Here is a 15,589-nt window from a genome sequence, read left to right on the forward strand (position 1 = left end):
AGGCCCTGTCAGATTCCAACCCAAGACATTTGCCGTCCCAAGCGTATCCGCTACTTCCACACCAATTGTGCCGGAGACGCAAAAAATATGAATTAATTATGAACTGAGCCTAAATTTACCATTACTAACTTTGACCATTCTGTGAACAGAATTATTTACGGAAAAAAAGTCTAGTACCCGATTGCAATTCCTTGCAAAGGGTAATAAGTTTAGAAATCCTTTGACGACCATTCCAAACTAAACACATAATCGCATGCTAATATATTTGCCCTCGAAATTATGCACTATAAGTTGAATGAGCCGATACCATATAAACTGAAATTGTTTAAATATTTAAAGAAACGAAAAATAAATGAGAATATATTGAACCCAGGGGCGGATTTAGGGGGGACGGGGGCGGACGCCCCCCCCCCCCCTCAGGGATTCGAACCCCTGCCAACCCAAAGGGTCCCCCCTTTGGTACTTTTTAAGAAATCCAATTTTGGCCGATCGACCCTAAAATTTTTCTAAAGGCGCCTTTGGCGCCAATATATACTAATTTTGAGGGGGAGCGCGCGCAAAAAAAAACGCGTTTTTTTGTCAAAATTTTCCAAAAAGTGCCCAAAAACGGCTTTTTTTGTCCTGTTTTTTCAAAAAATTCCCTGCGGCGCAGAAAATTTGGCCAAAACAGGGTCTTTTTACCGCTTTGGCAGAGCTCGGAAAATCAATCTGATCGACCTGAAAAAAAAATTGGTAAAAATTTTTGAAAATCCGCCCCCCCCTCGAGAAAATCCTAGATCCGCCCCTGATTGAACCCGAAAAAAATGAGAATTTTTTGAAAAAATAACTACAACCTGAAACAGGCTTTACCTAATTACTACTTAAATTATTGTAGTTGAATTCGAATTTCCACCAATTGAGCATATCAGAAGATGAAGGAGTCCAGAAGATGAAATGAATCCTATGAACAAAGTTATTTACGGGAAAAAAGTCTAGCACATGAGTGCAAAACCCTTCTGCTTATCTCTCGGGTAATTAATATTATAATTACATTTTTAATATTAAAATCCATTTTTCATCGTATGCGATGTGAATGTGATTATAGAAACACTTTCTAGGTGGCGAGTAAACTAGTTCAAAATTTGAAACTAAGCCTGATAGCACCGATCTACAGTGATGGCAATATATTTTATTCTAAATCAAACATTATTAGCGTCAGTACGCTAGTGTGATAATTGTAGACATTTTCCCGTCAGGTGATCGATTATTGCATCTTCAAATTATCGTTATCAGAATGTGATTAACTGATTATTTCACATAGTTCTGAAGTAAACGTTATCCAAAAACACCACTTGCTACTTTTAAAATTTTTTCGTTCTCATTCGCATTATCGTGACATTATCGGATTTCCCCAAACCTAGTGATTAAAAACTCAAATCCATAGTCAATTAAATGTCAGATATAAAAATGGCAAGTACTCTTAAGCCGAGATAACATCATGAGAGCAAACCAATGTAGATTATCATCCAGTTTTTCACACTTCAACTGTTGATTTTAAATCTTTAGAAACCGTTGAGTTTTTTAAAGATTAAGCATTTAGAGACGAAACAATGTTATCATATCAGTTGGATAGGTGCATTTACTTGTGATAATTGCTCAATGCAAGCGCCTCTTTCAAAAAGTCTTCCATTCATACGCAGAAGCTAAGAATTTGCCAATGACGGTATTACCTCATTTTTTTAAGACGTAAGGGCTTCTTGGCACCCCGACCAGCAAAATTTTTCTACCATAATTTTTGTTCTTAATGTCAGGTTGCTATCAAAAATTAGACACACTGACTAATTAGGCGATTCCAAGCTTAATTTGTAAGCATAATTAACCATGTAAAACCACTCGTTACATCATAAATTTGAAGCTCGTGCGAGGTGGTGTGGGGTGGGGGGTTGTAAAGAACTGGACTCTTTCATTCAAATCATTTACAAAATAAATAGGGAGGACTTAATAAATTTAGGAAAAACCAAGCTCCAAATTTGAATTTAACTATGACATTTTAAAAAAAATCTCCCGCGCTTTTGTTCAAGCACCAAAATTCAACATGCAAAAAATTTGCCCAAAAATAATTTGAACTAATTTTTTAAACATTAAACAATGAATTAAGTAAAACCAAATGAAGTATAAAATCAAGTATAACGCAAAACTAAATTATGTATAACTCTATTAAGTATGACTTTTAAATTGATGATTTTTAAGCGCATGATTTTAAAAGTATGATATTTTTAAAGCACAAGCAATAAAGAGGCTACTAACTGGTCGGCTCTCGGAGTGCATTTGTTGAGCGAGAGTGTCTCGTAGAAACAGAGGGTGAGGGAGTCGAACACCAGCACATAGAGTCCCGGGACCACCCACGACATCCAAAGATACTGCCTCATGTGCAATATGCTCAGATTGGCATACTCGAACGGCTAAACAGAGAAGACACAATCACCAATCAGAAATAAACTACATCTAAATTAACAGTAAACCATTAATTGATGCCGGTTCTAAGGAATCTGGAGTTCTGAATCGGCAGAACCGATGATGTCAATTTATTCTATTCATCGATTGACATGATACTATTGCAATATCTGGTGCTTCGGATACTAACAGAAAACTATCGATTTTTTTTATTTATATTAATCATCGTTACTGTACCGAAATTGTTTAAAACACTACACAAATCAATGCCATCGCCACCAATCGCATTGAAACAAAATACTGAAGAAAAACTGTAATTGTTTTTCGGACTAAGTTCTTGGAGAAGAAACCTAGTATGTCCCTTTCAACCTTTTTAAGACATATATCCCTTAGTTAAACTCCTCGGGAACATAACGCCACTTTTGGGTCAGTTCTCAGTATCATAACAATGCCCCCAAGATGAAGCCATAAAACTACAAAACATCAAAAATGAACAAATGTAGTTGCAAAACATAAAACAGTTACTAAAATAGCTAAAAAGGAATAATTGAAAAGGGCAAAATGAATCGGAGAAAATATTTGCATTAGTCTATAAAGCTATCAAATTTAGGAACTCAATTAGGAAGCGTAATCAAAACAAAACATTCTATTTTTATTTATCATAAAATGTCACAACACATGGTGTCATACCAGCATTTATTACTGTTAAATCGATAACAAATTTCATTAAAACCAAACACTAAGGCACAAAACATCAGCGTACCTTTTAGACAGCCCAATAATTACTAGCAAATAAATTGATAGATTTTCCTTGGAAAGACAGTCCCTGAGACCATTCTGTGACACTTTCTTTTATTTGTTTCTCAGTGTGAGGAGCTACTTAAAGTAAATTGAGGATGCTTCTTTATAAAAACTAATCAACCTGCCTCAAAAAGGTCTATATAAGCGCAAATTACTTATATCACTAAAAATTGGCCAATATTTCTGTTTTTCAGGGTCCGTATACATTTTATGACAACATCAACCAGAAGTGAAATAACTCGCTTCAGCAACTAAAATTAAAAAAATCGAATATGAAATCATTGACATAGTTGCAGAAAGTTGCGAATTCATATCTTCAAAGTCAGCCACTATTTCTTAAAGTCATATGTAAACTGGGAGCAACGAGATTTTGTTCAACGACAGGATTTCGCACATGAAAAAATTGACATATTTTATCCTATTTTGATATACCATCAGATTACGTCCCATTTCTTTAACTAATTACCGCTTTTTAAGATCTGATGCTTGTTGCGGGCTTACCAGTTGAAGATATATTTTAAATAGCAGCTGTTTTTTGTGTCGCAAATGATGGCAAACTTCGCTTCAAGTGTTTCAAATATATTATACTGCTGATGCTTTTGGTCATGTAATTTGACATGTGGGTACCCATTAGTTTGTATTTCGCCTGTGTTAAGACTTCAGATGTATTAATACGCGACTACAAAACAGGCTGATGTTTTGTTCAATTTGAGCACAACTGAGCAATCAATGACGACTTTGTTTGTCTATCTTACCACCATGGCCTTGGTCAACCTCAAAAAAATTCTTTATTCAGAAAAAATTGAACAATTACAAATTTTTACCATCTCCAAGCTGATCAAAACTAATTATATTAACAATACAAAAAACATCAAATCCGAATATGATGATAACTTCTATAACCGTTTCTTTGATTCAAATCAAGACTTTTCACACGCGATAACAACACCAAACAAAAACAAGACTGCTAGTATCAGGGCAAAGCTCTGAAGTTTCCGAATACCTTTAAAGGTCTATGGAGCAGTAATAACATGAAAATCTTGAGTGTAAAACAATGAAACGAATTTTTTAATTTGAGATTTTTTTGTGAAAATCATCCCCCACACGCAATATAAAGTACGAAGTGATAGATATAGCTCCTAGTAACAAATCAATTACGACCAAAAAATTTTTTCAACCAATTTGGATCAATTTCTGGACGTATTAAATCTCCGCTTACGCGTTAATAGAGCGGCGAAATATATCGCGCGTTAATTGTCCCAAATTGTCCAAAATGGCAATCTTTAAACCCCCATAACGTTTACAAAAAACGACCACAGGTGACAATATCTTTTCAAATTTAAGCTCAAGACAACACTACCGTTTGAATGATAAAAAAAATCCGTCAGAAAAAGCTGGTTAACAAGTCTGGAGAAAAACCACCCGAGCACAAATATTCCGTTACTTTTTTTTTTTTTTTACAAAAGTTGGAACAATAAGCGTCTATTTTCTAATGATCGCAGTTTTGTAAATGCGCCGTTTGGGGTCGCGGCTCATCTGATTGTCGTCTCATTTGCTATGCTCAACTTAACCAATTTACACAAAATGTATCCCACAATTGACACAGAATTTCATCGCTGCAGATTTGGTTCTATTAAAAAAATATCTCCCATATACTTATTCTATTTCATTTTAGCAATTGAATAAGGGAGCATATGGGAACTGTTGAATCACAAAAACGTGAAGCTGGACACTTTTGCCACTCAGAAAAGCAAAGCAGCAATACAAATTTTTAACGCAGAGGCGAAGCTGCAACTTCCCAAACACGAGCGAGAAAGCGGCAAATATTCACATGAACAAAAGCTTTAAAATGCACAAAAACTCAAATTTTGCATGTAATAATTTGGAATGTAATTAACTAGGGGCCACTACAACAACTATGCATCTATTAAATTATGAATTAAGCCTTTTGAAAATCTCACGAAATATACTGAGGTAGAAAATTTCTGAAATGGGTATAAAATAAATAGCTTTTCTGGTGCAATTGATGAATTTAAGAAGCACATGTTATTATAACTGCTAATGCAGTCTACTAATTCAATAGTGTCACTAAAAGTAATGCTTAAAATTGCGATTTGAGTTAGTAACAAAATAGCATAGTACTATCACACTGCGCTACGCTCGTGTAATTAGATCCAATATATCATAAAAATTAGCAATATCTGTTTCAAAAATTAATCCATGATCAACAAACGCTTTCACGGCAAAAACGCTGGCATCAATTACTAGGCAGAAACAAGACTGCTCGTAAATCAGGGCAAAATTGTGAATGGTCGACTGCCCCTTGCCTGGTTTCGAATAGTTTTTGGTAAATCAAATTTTAAAATATCAAGCCTATATCAATAATCAAGAACTAAATTTTGATAGGTAAATGGGATTTAAATGGGCAATTGCGTTTGCCTGATATCCATTTGGAACAATTATGAAAGCGCGACAATTAAGCAGCCGTGGTCGAGTGGGTTAGGCATATGTCTCTCAACACGAGGGTCATGCGTTTGAATCCCGCTTCGGTCACGGCTGGAGGGGTCCCAGTGTCATCCGCCTCCTCAAGATGGGACCTGCTGCTGCGAAATGGATGACATCTCCCCCTCCCCCACGGTTGGTCCTGCACTGAGCAGGCCGGTGACTAATTATAATTATAATATATAAAGCGCGACAATTCGCCACCTATAAATTATTTGCCTATTGAAACTATTACTTAATCACTTATAAAAAATTTTGATTTGCAATGTGATTATATCATCTTTTCGTGTTAGTTAAGTTCTGTTTATTTGCTATAGCTTTTTTAGCAATTTGCTTTTCGCACAACTCCTTTCCCCTTTTTTTGGTACTTTAGACAGTTGTTCAGTCATTTATATCTCAATTATATTTATAAATCCAATTATTGAAATTCGTATGCTTCCATGTCATTTAGCTTTTGCAGATCATTAAGATCGATATTTAAGGCGAGACACTTTAGCCAGAAAACTTTCAGTCAATTTAAAATCAGCACAGCAAATACATTACATATGAAATGTCTGAAAACGACTAGTAGTGTCGAGAATAGCAGACACAATTAAACATCGACTGAGCTCGTCAGCCCTTTCAAGAACCATCATGTGCACCTACTGACTAAACAAAAACTATTTACTCAATTGAGCATTGAGTAAGCTTTTCAACGAAATTAAATTGAAGGCTCAGTTAAGCTTCTCAAACAGCAATTTACTAGCCAGCTTTCGCATCATTCGAAAAATAAGGAAAACGATATTATTATTATTATTATTATTATTATTATTATTATGATTATTATTATTATTATGAATTTACAAAATGAAGGGACCCGAACCCCGAAAGTCAGCAAACTAAAGAGTTTAAATCAACATGACTTTCTCTACACGCAGAGCATAAGCAAGCTATTCTCCAGGTACATGTAGTCATTACATCGAAACGTTCTTTGAAGTAGGCCCAAAAAAGTTTGAGGAGTCTTTGCTTCAGCGCTTCAGGTTGGTTGAAGTTTACCCAATGTTGAAGACGGTTGGCCAATTTCGGTGTTCGATGCCATAAGTTTTTGGAAGTTTTCAATAGACGTGTGTTCTCAACATTGAATAGTGGGGCGTTGCGAGCAGGATAAGGATTGTTGAACGTACACGACAATTAATTTGTCCAATCTAAGTCGTATTTACTCATTAAAACTTTCGATAGGAACAGCAGATCATTCAATTGCATATATAAACTCAAAGGAAGAAGACTTAGAAAGTCAAGACTTTGATAATAACTTTTGTCTTTAAACCAAGTATCCAGTTTGATGCACGCCTCTGAACACTTTCTATCACTTTCATCTCAGTTTTTTTAGGACAACAAATTTGTGATGCATAGGTAATAATGGGTACAACCATGGATTTGTATAACTGTAGTTTTGAGTTAACAGAAAGACTGGAGGCACTGTTTCGTTGAATCATCTTTAGAATTTTATTCGCTTTTGTGCATTTTGAAGTAATGTGTTCACTCCATGACAAGCTGCTACTGATGTAGATGCCCAGGTCCTTTTCACATGAACTTTGACTCAAGGTCGTATTCCCAAAATGATAGTTGCTCTTGATGATTGGTAAAAATTACAATTTGACATTTATCCAGATTGAATGGCAAGCTATTGGAATTTGACCAAGCATACAATAAGTTAAGATCATGCTGCAGGTTCCAGTAAGTTGCTCTTGGGACAGCTGAGAAGATCTTGGAGTCATCGGCAAACATATATGGCGTATTCAAAAGACCAACAGTGAGATCGAGCACGTAGATTAGAAATAAAAGAGGGCCTAGAATAGAGCCCTGTGGAACGCCACTACTGATGTATACATAGTTTGAAGATACGCCATTGATTGTGACAAACTGTTTCCGTTGACTCAGGTAACTGGCCAAAAGAGAGAACAAATGACCCCAGGGGTGGCGACCAATCTCATTCGCCTCGCGATTCTTAAACGCAGTTAAAAAACATATTCAACGAACAATTTGGAAATTTTAGCAGTCGCGTGGAAGCTGAAGATTTCAGAAACTAATTCCTCGGAAGACCATTTACAGTTATCACAGATCATACAGCCTTAATTTTAATAATAAACGGAAAAAATAAAAAGAACAAAACCCTTTTTTCAAGATTAACAAGATGGCTAAACAGATTGATACCATTCGATTTTGTTATAGAACACGAATCAGGAACAAAAATTGTTTTCGCCGATGATTTGCTGAGATAACCGAGCGATCTCCTCGAAACCAATTAGCCAAAATGATGGTCTTTTCACGGCAATCAAAATTTGCGCAATCAGAAAAAACCTTGGTTTTGACCTAGAAAATCAATCCCTTGTCTATTGTATTATGTCTCGAAAAACGCTAGAAATTGGTTCTAAACAAATGAACGGGGCTCAGCCAATCAGAATCAAGAACGACAAACATGCTCGATCACATCAACAGTTGAGGGTGGAAAGTCATGCGCGAGACAACCAGCCAATCAAAATTGACTAATTTGCATACCGCATAAATCAACTAAATCTAAGGTATAAATAGTGTGCGCAATATATCGTTGACCTGGAAGACGGTTATATATATAAAAAGAAAAATAAAATAAAATAAAAGTGGATGAAAGTTCTGATTGCTCATTCTCGGTGATTGAAATTTTATTTCAAATATTAAATTCCCGATAAGCCTAGACCCTAATTTTTATAGCAGCGATGAAGTCACAATCAGAAATTGAAGCCATAACGAAAATACACGCGACTCGAAAAGAAAATCGTTCTATCAACACAATAAAAATTCTCTAGCGAGCTATTCCCGGCAAAAAACCCAAACCAGCGAGTTATGCCAATTATTCATCGCGATTAAAAAGTTATCAAAAAGCCACCTCATTACCTGATATAATCAACCTGGAATATAACTTTTCCAACATACCGGCAGAAATTATTCTACTTAATATACGAGAGGCACTACAGAAGAAAATCAACCTAAAAGAGGAGCTGACCAAAGTAGGGAAAAATTGGGCCCAGTATCGTCATGGTCAAAACAACGAACACGTCGGATAAGGTTTTCAAAATCTTGGAAAAACATTCATCAACAGAGTGTGCCTCGGAGAATCCATGAAGACCAAGGGTGAAGCTCAACATTTAACAAAATTAAAAGTTTTTGTAGCACTGAAGGGATCGAGCTCATTTACTCACCGGTAAATGATCGCTGAGGCAGGTACTCGGTGGGAAGAACGATCGGCAGTATTAAAAATTTCGTGAAAAGGAGCATAAATCGCTAGAGCTAATATTAGTCAACAAGGCGTTAGGTGCGTTACGATTCTCGACTTGACAAATGCGCCAACCAAGTGAACCCTATTTGAAGCGCATCACGACAGGGAGGCGAATACCGTCTCACGTAACTTGACCGAAAAACCGAATTAAAAAAATTTGGATTGAAAAAACGTTCTAAAACAAAAATGCTCTTGTTTAGACGAAAACGATTCTGAGCTCAAGAAAGTCGCTTACTCTCAACATTCAAACTGGGAGGAACGGTCCGACTTAACCTACGCCCGAGAACTGAGAAAGTCGCCAGTCAAGCTCACTAGTGACCAACAAATCGATACGGATCAAGCGGAGAGAACAATTGGGTCCGTCATATTCAATTTATACCCATGAGAGTTTGTTCTATCACCAGAAAGTGCTAGCAGGTACACTCTGGTCAATCAGTATAAGAGTCTGTCTTGTGTACTTTGACCTCTAAATCAGAGTCTGGAATTTAACACAGTTGAATTAACAATCATTAAAACAACCGTTTTTCTATCCCTTCTTAGCTCATCAAACAATTCCAAATGGGGCCACTGAGCTGATGTGAAATATGGCGCAACCTAGTAAACCGCGCCAATTCGAAGCCATCAGTAAAGCAACAAAAAAATTATTAGCGTCTGATTTATCCGAAAAAAACGCCATTAAAAAATTTGAATTAGGTTTTATAACTTTGAACTTTTACGCTTTGCACTTTTACACAATCAACCTGAAAATATTTCAAAAAACAATCAAACGTTGTCTTCTCAAACGACACAAAATATTTGACACAGAGGCGAAGCTGATCATCTGACGACTTTTGATACCCAATAAAGCAAACTATCTCTCCCTAAGAGACGACTTTGTACGGCTGGATTGACGACTACTATTTGCACTACCCCTGCGAGTGCCGGTAGAATGGAGGATCCAATTCTACCATCATGGAAAGAGAAACAAGTTCGAAGCAGCTCGAGACGTATGGTATCCCTATTAAAACCGCAGTCTGGCGGAAAAAGCGACATACTGTCGGCGTGCACGGATGCGGGTAAGAGCTTCAAAACGTTGCTACCCAAGGGAGAGGCTGAAAAATTCCCTGAACCTAGTGAACCTAATGAGTGGATACAATTAGATTTCTGGGATCCAATTAGCTACTTGAAAGTGCAGAAAAAGTATCGTCATGGTCAAAACAACGAACACGTCGGATAAGGTTTTCAAAATCTTGGAAAAACATTTATCAACAGAGTGTGCCTCGGAGAATCCATGAAGACCAAGGGTCAAGCTCAACATTTAACAAAATTAAAAGTTTTTGTAGCACTGAAGGGATCGAGCTCATTTACTCACCGGTAAATGATCGCTGAGGCAGGTACTCGGTGGGTAGAACGATCGGCAGTATTAAACATTTCGTGAAAAGGAGCATAAATCGCTAGAGCTAATAATAGTCAACAAGGCGTTAGGTGCGTTACGATTCTCGACTTGACAAATGCGCCAACCAAGTGAACCCTATTTGAAGCGCATCACGACAGGGAGGCGAATACCGTCTCACGTAACTTGACCGAAAAACCGAATTAAAACAATTTGGATTGAAAAAACGTTCTAAAACAAAAATGCTCTTGTTTAGACGAAAACGATTCTGAGCTCAAGAAAGTCGCTTACTCTCAACATTCAAACTGGGAGGAACGGTCCGGCGTAACCTACGCCCGAGAACTGAGAAAGTCGCCAGTCAAGCTCACTAGTGACCAACAAATCGATACGGACCAAGCGGAGAGAACAATTGGGTCCGTCATATTCAATTTATACCCATGAGAGTTTGTTCTATCACCAGAAAGTGCTAGCAGGTACACGCTGGTCAATCAGTATAAGAGTCTGTCTTGTGTACTTTGACCTCTAAATCAGAGTCTGGAATTTAACACAGTTGAATTAACAATCATTAAAACAACCGTTTTTCTATCCCTTCTTAGCTCATCAAGCAATTCAAAATGGGGCCACTGAGCTGATGTGAAATATGGCGCAACCTAGTAAACCACGCCAATTCGAAGCGGCCAGTAAAGCAACAAAAAAATTATTAGCGTTTGATTTATCCGAAAAAAACGCCATTAAAAATTTTGAATTAGGTTTTATAACTTTGAACTTTTACGCTTTGCACTTTTACACAATCAACCTGAAAATATTTCAAAAAACAATCAAACGTTGTCTTCTCAAACGACACAAAATATTTGACACAGAGGCGAAGCTGATCATCTGACGACTTTTGATACCCAATAAAGCAAACTATCTCTCCCTAAGAGACGACTGTGTACGGCTGGATTGACGACTACTATTTGCACTACCCCTGCGAGTGCCGGTAGAATGGAGGATCCAATTCTACCATCATGGAAAGAGAAACAAGTTCGAAGCAGCTCGAGACGTATGGTATCCCTATTCAAACCGCAGTCTGGCGGAAAAAGCGACATACTGTCGGCGTGCACGGATGCGGGTAAGAGCTTCAAAACGTTGCTACCCAAGGGAGAGGCTGAAAAAGTCCCTGAACCTAGTGAACCTAATGAGTGGGTACAATTAGATTTCTGGGATCCAATTAGCTACTTGAAAGTGCAGAAAAAGTATCGTCATGGTCAAAACAACGAACACGTCGGATAAGGTTTTCAAAATCTTGGAAAAACATTTATCAACAGAGTGTGCCTCGGAGAATCCATGAAGACCAAGGGTCAAGCTCAACATTTAACAAAATTAAAAGTTTTTGTAGCACTGAAGGGATCGAGCTCATTTACTCACCGGTAAATGATCGCTGAGGCAGGTACTCGGTGGGTAGAACGATCGGCAGTATTAAACATTTCGTGAAAAGGAGCATAAATCGCTAGAGCTAATAATAGTCAACAAGGCGTTAGGTGCGTTACGATTCTCGACTTGACAAATGCGCCAACCAAGTGAACCCTATTTGAAGCGCATCACGACAGGGAGGCGAATACCGTCTCACGTAACTTGACCGAAAAACCGAATTAAAACAATTTGGATTGAAAAAACGTTCTAAAACAAAAATGCTCTTGTTTAGACGAAAACGATTCTGAGCTCAAGAAAGTCGCTTACTCTCAACATTCAAACTGGGAGGAACGGTCCGGCGTAACCTACGCCCGAGAACTGAGAAAGTCGCCAGTCAAGCTCACTAGTGACCAACAAATCGATACGGACCAAGCGGAGAGAACAATTGGGTCCGTCATATTCAATTTATACCCATGAGAGTTTGTTCTATCACCAGAAAGTGCTAGCAGGTACACGCTGGTCAATCAGTATAAGAGTCTGTCTTGTGTACTTTGACCTCTAAATCAGAGTCTGGAATTTAACACAGTTGAATTAACAATCATTAAAACAACCGTTTTTCTATCCCTTCTTAGCTCATCAAGCAATTCAAAATGGGGCCACTGAGCTGATGTGAAATATGGCGCAACCTAGTAAACCACGCCAATTCGAAGCGGCCAGTAAAGCAACAAAAAAATTATTAGCGTTTGATTTATCCGAAAAAAACGCCATTAAAAATTTTGAATTAGGTTTTATAACTTTGAACTTTTACGCTTTGCACTTTTACACAATCAACCTGAAAATATTTCAAAAAACAATCAAACGTTGTCTTCTCAAACGACACAAAATATTTGACACAGAGGCGAAGCTGATCATCTGACGACTTTTGATACCCAATAAAGCAAACTATCTCTCCCTAAGAGACGACTGTGTACGGCTGGATTGACGACTACTATTTGCACTACCCCTGCGAGTGCCGGTAGAATGGAGGATCCAATTCTACCATCATGGAAAGAGAAACAAGTTCGAAGCAGCTCGAGACGTATGGTATCCCTATTCAAACCGCAGTCTGGCGGAAAAAGCGACATACTGTCGGCGTGCACGGATGCGGGTAAGAGCTTCAAAACGTTGCTACCCAAGGGAGAGGCTGAAAAAGTCCCTGAACCTAGTGAACCTAATGAGTGGGTACAATTAGATTTCTGGGATCCAATTAGCTACTTGAAAGTGCAGAAAAAGTATCGTCATGGTCAAAACAACGAACACGTCGGATAAGGTTTTCAAAATCTTGGAAAAACATTTATCAACAGAGTGTGCCTCGGAGAATCCATGAAGACCAAGGGTCAAGCTCAACATTTAACAAAATTAAAAGTTTTTGTAGCACTGAAGGGATCGAGCTCATTTACTCACCGGTAAATGATCGCTGAGGCAGGTACTCGGTGGGTAGAACGATCGGCAGTATTAAACATTTCGTGAAAAGGAGCATAAATCGCTAGAGCTAATAATAGTCAACAAGGCGTTAGGTGCGTTACGATTCTCGACTTGACAAATGCGCCAACCAAGTGAACCCTATTTGAAGCGCATCACGACAGGGAGGCGAATACCGTCTCACGTAACTTGACCGAAAAACCGAATTAAAACAATTTGGATTGAAAAAACGTTCTAAAACAAAAATGCTCTTGTTTAGACGAAAACGATTCTGAGCTCAAGAAAGTCGCTTACTCTCAACATTCAAACTGGGAGGAACGGTCCAGCGTAACCTACGCCCGAGAACTGAGAAAGTCGCCAGTCAAGCTCACTAGTGACCAACAAATCGATACGGACCAAGCGGAGAGAACAATTGGGTCCGTCATATTCAATTTATACCCATGAGAGTTTGTTCTATCACCAGAAAGTGCTAGCAGGTACACGCTGGTCAATCAGTATAAGAGTCTGTCTTGTGTACTTTGACCTCTAAATCAGAGTCTGGAATTTAACACAGTTGAATTAACAATCATTAAAACAACCGTTTTTCTATCCCTTCTTAGCTCATCAAGCAATTCAAAATGGGGCCACTGAGCTGATGTGAAATATGGCGCAACCTAGTAAACCACGCCAATTCGAAGCGGCCAGTAAAGCAACAAAAAAATTATTAGCGTTTGATTTATCCGAAAAAAACGCCATTAAAAATTTTGAATTAGGTTTTATAACTTTGAACTTTTACGCTTTGCACTTTTACACAATCAACCTGAAAATATTTCAAAAAACAATCAAACGTTGTCTTCTCAAACGACACAAAATATTTGACACAGAGGCGAAGCTGATCATCTGACGACTTTTGATACCCAATAAAGCAAACGATCTCTCCCTAAGAGACGACTGTGTACGGCTGGATTGACGACTACTATTTGCACTACCCCTGCGAGTGCCGGTAGAATGGAGGATCCAATTCTACCATCATGGAAAGAGAAACAAGTTCGAAGCAGCTCGAGACGTATGGTATCCCTATTCAAACCGCAGTCTGGCGGAAAAAGCGACATACTGTCGGCGTGCACGGATGCGGGTAAGAGCTTCAAAACGTTGCTACCCAAGGGAGAGGCTGAAAAAGTCCCTGAACCTAGTGAACCTAATGAGTGGGTACAATTAGATTTCTGGGATCCAATTAGCTACTTGAAAGTGCAGAAAAAGTATCGTCATGGTCAAAACAACGAACACGTCGGATAAGGTTTTCAAAATCTTGGAAAAACATTTATCAACAGAGTGTGCCTCGGAGAATCCATGAAGACCAAGGGTCAAGCTCAACATTTAACAAAATTAAAAGTTTTTGTAGCACTGAAGGGATCGAGCTCATTTACTCACCGGTAAATGATCGCTGAGGCAGGTACTCGGTGGGAAGAACGATCGGCAGTATTAAAAATTTCGTGAAAAGGAGCATAAATCGCTAGAGCTAAACTACAAGGTTGAGTATCTCGAATTTTAAAAAAGAAATCATAAGGCACGTCAAATCTCAATACAAAAAAATGAGCAGTCACAGTGGGAGCCAAGATTCGCAACCTCTGAGAGTACTCTGACAGTCCCCAAGTACAAGGACAGGAATTTCAAATTTCCAAGTTTTTGAAATTTTTTTGAAAAAATCACGAAAAACGTCATACCTAGAAAATTTGAGAAGTGAAAATTGGAGGCAAGATTTGCAATCCCTGAGACTACTTTGGCAACCCCCAACAACTCATTTGGGAGCTTCAAAATTTGAAACAAAAAAAATTTGTTTTGAAAATTTTTGAAACAACCACATAAAACGTCATGTCACAACTTTGTGCTGTCATATTTGAAGGCAAAAATTGGAACTCCTGGAACTACAATGGAAGAGCCTCAGTATCCAATTCTACCATCATGGAAAGAGAAACAAGTTCGAAGCAGCTCGAGACGTATGGTATCCCTATTCAAACCGCAGTCTGGCGGAAAAATCGACATACTGTCGGCATGCACGGATGCGGGTAAGAGCTTCAAAACGTTGCTACCCAAGGGAGAGGCTGAAAAAGTCCCTGAACCTAGTGAACCTAATGAGTGGATACAATTAGATTTCTGGGATCCAATTAGCTACTTGAAAGTGCAGAAAAAGTATCGTCATGGTCAAAACAACGAACACGTCGGATAAGGTTTTCAAAATCTTGGAAAAACATTTATCAACAGAGTGTGCCTCGGAGAATCCATGAAGACCAAGGGTCAAGCTCAACATTTAACAAAATTAAAAGTTTTTGTAGCACTGAAGGGATCGAGCTCAT

General features: G+C 38.1%; 1 protein-coding gene across 4 annotated transcripts in view; it reads right to left on the minus strand.

The window, feature by feature from the left end:
- The window catches only part of LOC134844869 (uncharacterized), a 75,670-nt gene that overhangs the window by 21,050 nt on the left and 39,031 nt on the right, over positions 1-15,589 (minus strand). For all 4 annotated transcript variants that reach the window (XM_063861690.1, XM_063861697.1, XM_063861704.1 and 1 more), the window contains exon 4: positions 2,287-2,441. In XM_063861690.1, the coding sequence (XP_063717760.1) occupies positions 2,287-2,441 (155 nt within the window). The remainder of the gene's footprint in view (positions 1-2,286; positions 2,442-15,589) is intronic.

This window comes from Symsagittifera roscoffensis, chromosome 1 (genome assembly GCF_963678635.1).
Source record: "Symsagittifera roscoffensis chromosome 1, txSymRosc1.1, whole genome shotgun sequence".
NCBI classification, from domain to species: domain Eukaryota; kingdom Metazoa; phylum Xenacoelomorpha; order Acoela; family Convolutidae; genus Symsagittifera; species Symsagittifera roscoffensis.